This window comes from Natrix helvetica (assembly GCF_964273705.1).
Source record: "Natrix helvetica genome assembly, chromosome: 2".
NCBI lineage: Eukaryota > Metazoa > Chordata > Lepidosauria > Squamata > Natricidae > Natrix > Natrix helvetica.
In genome coordinates this window covers 241,445,420-241,450,531 of record NC_138552.1, presented here as the reverse complement: position 1 = coordinate 241,450,531, position 5,112 = coordinate 241,445,420, and the positions used below count along the sequence as shown (strand labels likewise).

Sequence of the window (5,112 nt, the reverse complement as noted above, 5' to 3'; positions counted from 1 at the left end):
AATACAGAACAGCATTCTGTATTTATGAAAACAACTTAACACTTCTTTATTTATTATATACACTTTTGGAATTAAAAACAACAATGACTACCACCCCAATAAAGCATTATTGCCCATTTGGAGATGTTTCGTGCAATAGTTTTTTAAAGTGTTGTAGGTTTAGAAGAAGAAAATTTCTATTTATATTAAGGCAATATAAATAGGCATACATACATATACACACAAAATTAAAAACAGTATTCTATTGAACACATACTAATAGTAATAGCACTTAGACTTAGACTTACATATCGCTTCACAGTGCTTTACAGCCCTCTCTAAGCAGTTTACAGAGTCAGCATATTGCCCCCAACAATCTGGGTCCTCATAAACCCAGTTTATGCTACAAAAGTGCAAATACAACAAACATTAACTGAAATGAGAAGAAAATTCATCTACACAGGCAATAATTACAATCATTTGTTTTCCATTAAATTTTGCATGGGACAGTATTAATTTCAAACAGCAACATTAATTTCATTGGTGATACCCAATGTTCAATCCCAGTAGTTTCATTAAAACTTGCTCAGAACTTTTTTGGGGTCCAAATTCCTAATCCTCAACTTGCAAAAGCCGAGTGTGAAATTAATAACATTCAACAAAACATGAAATAAAATAAATACAGCTTTGATATCATACACAGAATCTGTTTTGCTACATTGGCAGTACTTAAAGGAGGTATTTAAAAGATTTACAGTTATGTATATTTATTTGGATTGAGGTTTAAAACAGGCCAGCAAGTCAAAGATCTAAAAATTTTTTTACAAAATGGCTTGAAAGAAGTCCCATAGTTTTAAAAAAACCAAACTATTCAATAGCACCATATTACAAAAGAAGAGAGAGAATCAGTATTGGAAAAGCTCAGTATATCATAGGATTACTCTATTAAACTCAGAGATTGTTCTACCCTGCCTAAGACAAATGAAAATCCTTACTTCTTGCAGCTTTACTCCTTTGCTAATTTAATACAAATGACATAAGTACACATTGAAAAACTCACATTTTATTTCTCATGGCATATAATCCAATAAATTATTTCAAATGTTTTCTATAAAATATTCCAGCATTTTATAAATTCTGGAATATGAAGAAAATGTAAAGACAGTAAGGGGAGAAAATAAAATATTTTGAATATTTCCATTCATGTTTCAGTAAGAAATATGTCATTTGTCAAGCACAAAAGGGTGATTGGTTCTTTTGCTGATTAAACTCTTTTATTCCCTACACCCATGAGGCCTATTTCCTCACTTTTCTCCTTTTAATCTATCTCAAGAAAACAGATAAACAAAGTTCAGTGAAAAATAAAGATATGCCATAAGCTAGGACAATCATAAAGGAGTAAGGCGTGCAATCTGCATTCTAATTAATACATTAAAACAGACTGAAATCTCAACCTTCTTGAGATTTCTATTTGCATCGGAAAGATGTGCACACTATCAATTAAGACAAGGTTTGAAGAGTGATCTGAAGACACCTCTGCTCATTGAATAAATGCTTTATCCTTTTCTCTTTACAGGACAGGGTAGCAAATAGGGTTGGCACTGGTTATTTGCCCAACATTAAGAAAATGGCTGCCCATTTCAACTAGACCTTAGATGAAACCAATGGCATCTGTTTTAGTTGTAGTACTTGGTATTCAACTTGGTATTCAACTTTCAACTGCTGCGTCCCAGAAACATGGCAAACACTCGCCAACAGCTACTTCTTTTTCAACCAAAGGAAGCTTTCTGCAAGGAAGCTCCTCAACCTTTTTTTGAGACAAACGAATTTATAATATATTTACCCAAAAGTCTAAAATTGAGTGCTATTTATTTGTGGTATTGTTTCGCTTTTTTCTTTATAACTGTCTTTGGAACAACTGTTCTTTTTGACCATGTCTTCAGCCCATGTGGGTTCAACAGGAATTTCTATGGCATCTTTTTTTTGGAAGACCTTCTTCAGTGATGGAGAAAAGCTGCCTATTGTTTCACTGTAACCATTCATCTGAGAAAGAAGTGCATCCTGCTGGTTGCAGCATAACTGAGGATCACAGGATCTGGAGATACATGGTGTACTGCACAGGACCTTGGGACAATTGTGATCTAGGTATTCTGGCTGGATGGTCACTGAATGGATCCCTTCTTCATGGAACACCTCCCTGATTTTGTAGGAAGCAACGGGGTAGTCAGAGGTAGAGTGACACTTGACATGGAGTGTAGCAATGTTCTTCCCCTTGATAAATTCCCAGACATGCAGCTCATGAATGCTGCTAACACCTGGCACCTCCAATAATTTGTTTGCTAGGAAGAAGAAGAAGAAATACAAACAAAGTGAAAAATCAGATTTTTATCCAGGTTCTACAGTATTCATTTAATATTTAATTGCATCTACAAACACAAAGAACACGCCTTTGAATGGATGGCATAAGAACCTAATCATAACTTTTCCAGGCTGTACAATAATGTAGGGCTGCTATAAAGCAGCCACAGCTGAAACAATGACTCCATGTCTCACTATTGCAACAGCTTCCAAGTAAGAAATAAGGAGACAAGAGGCTGTTGGATGTAACCTGTTGAAATTCTCCTGCCAGCATTAATAATTACATTGGAAGAAATGGAAGAAAGTCAACTTTTGCTGCCTAATATCCTGCAGGTAGTTTGAAAATTCTGGGAGCTGAATGGGAACTAGAGGACACTAGGATGAACTTAGGCACAAGATCATATGACCTACTAAAACTGGGGGGAAACAGTATCAATTTGTAGCATGTTTGTGTAGTATGTAGTATGTTTGATTTTTTTTATTTCAGGGCTGCTTTGGAATGTATGGTGATATATATGAGATTTTGTTTTTGAATTCACTCCTCTGAACCTGGAAATTTGTAATGAGATTTGCTTGCTGAATCAATCAACATTTTGTAATACAGTACATTCTTCGGTTTTTTAAAGGATATACTTATGATATCGATATATATGATATAAATATAGATACAGATATATCATATATCATAAATATGATATTGTAATCCACAATGCAGAATAATAAACCAATCTATTTATATTAGTAGCTATGGATTACAAATGTCTACATGTGTGTATAGAAATTTCTGCAAACAACAGTTCATTCTTCCTATGTGGGCTGTTCTCAAAATAATGTATGTGTCTTTATTAATCCTCTAAGACTTGAGTCATGTTGCTAGGAAATATCACCATGTGACCCTTAAGCATGTAATGCTGCAGTGAATGTATAATCCAGAGCACCAAGCAACTTACCCAATATTTGCATATTCACATTTTGGGGGACCATTTGCAACAAAATGGTTGCCGTCTCCTTGATAAGTGGAAAGGCTGAAGACAGTATGATAAACACCATAACAATGGTCAGGCTTGGATCAATGTAACACTGCCAGTTACAAGGTGTGTTCTTATCCAAAGGAAGTATATAGAATATGGAAGCAGCAACCACAACAATAACTGAGCCAAGAGCATCTCCCATCACGTGCAAAAGGACGCCTGAAACAAAGCATAAGGAAAACATTTGGTAACCAGAAAAAAACTGGATAACTATATTGGAATACATTAAGATTCCAAAAATTTGTATAAACTTGTATAGAGAGCAAATACAAATAACAACACCTCATATCTAATTATGGCTGCCTTATTCTGGAAAAATCTTTCAGTTCTAATATAGTACCTCTTATGTTCAAGGCTTCGGACTTTTTTTCTGTTTTCTGTTTCTTATCCTCTTCAGGTTTTTTCTGGGTATCCGCAGAATCACCTGCATTCAAAGAAGAAACACTGAGTTGTTTATAAGTTCTATACACAGAAAAATACAAATCTTTTCAAAACCAACTTATCTTAATCATTCAGAACCAGCAAGTTACTTATGACTCATGCTTGCATACACTCTACATGCACAGTGTAGTATAATTGCAAGCCAACCAAGCAATGGGGAGAAATTGAATGGAATTGTTTAATATTCACAAAGACCACCTTATACAACCTGATATCTAATTAATCCTGAAATATCTTCTCTACTATTGTAGTTTAGGAAAAAAATGATTTATAGAATCAAAAGACTGAAAACAAACACTAATTGACGCAAAGATTGCTCCCGTTTATCTACTTTAATGTTACAAATACAATTATTTCTCTGACTTTATTCAGTAATAAATTATTATACAAGTACTCTGCCAGTACATTATTATAAATGTAATGTAATAGAATAGAGTAGGAATGAGAGGTATAAATAAGAACAAGCAAATAGAATAATCGGAAAATAATGAATAAAAATTAGTAGAAAGAAGCACATGCAACACAACACTTTCCAAAAGAAATGGGAAATAAGAAAGGAAGGGTAAAAATTATGACCCCAAAAGTTCTTAAAAGGCAAAGAGAAATTGGTGTAACTAAAGAGAAGGTGGAACGGGGGGGGGGGGATAAAGAGAGGGAAAAGGCAGCTGAAAGAGAAGGAAGGAAAAAAGGAAGGAATGCGGGAAGATGCTAGGAACGATGAGCAGGGAGGCAACCGGTTGGCACCTGCTTTCGGGAGGGGCTCAGCGGCGCTGCCGCTCATTTCCACCATCCCTTCTAAGGCGATCGAACTGCTAGCGACGGTTCGGGTTGGGCTTTCGTCCTCGGGGCTAATATACGGCGGGGGTGGCGACCCTCGAGCGCAGCAGTAGGCCCAGTCCTGGAAGATGAGGAGTCCCACGACATTGATGGCCAGGCCGATCGCGCCTACCACGAGGACGAGCGTGGCGTTTCTGATGGCCTCCGGCCTCACCAGCCGCTGCACGGCTTCCACCAGGATGGTGAAATAGAGGGCGACCAGGAAGACGGTGTTGCAGAGGGCGCCCACCACCTCGGCCCGTCCGGAGCCGTAAGAAGCGCTGGGGGGGCGTCTGCGTCGGTGAGAAAGGCGTCCTGTGATTATGCCTATGCACAGAGCCAGCACGTCGGAGAGCATGGTGAAGGAGTCGGAGACCAACGCGATCGAGTTGCCCAGGTAGCCCGACACCAGCTCGGTCACGAAGAAGCTCGACGTCATTAGTAGCATGAAGCTCAGCCGGCACGTCTTGCCCGTGTAGCGCCCCAT

The 5,112-nt window shown here is 37.7% G+C and overlaps 1 protein-coding gene across 1 annotated transcript; it reads right to left on the bottom strand.

Annotated features, from left to right (window-relative positions):
• Nucleotides 1–1,592: 1,592 nt before the first annotated feature.
• On the bottom strand, nt 1,593–5,112 carry SLC30A10 (solute carrier family 30 member 10; the record flags this gene model as incomplete). The annotated part of the gene is made up of 4 exons (XM_081944899.1): nt 1,593–2,318; nt 3,288–3,527; nt 3,709–3,792; nt 4,554–5,112. The coding sequence occupies 4 exons, from the start codon at nt 5,110–5,112 to the stop codon at nt 1,831–1,833; spliced, it is 1,371 nt and encodes a 456-aa protein (XP_081801025.1). The 3' UTR covers nt 1,593–1,830.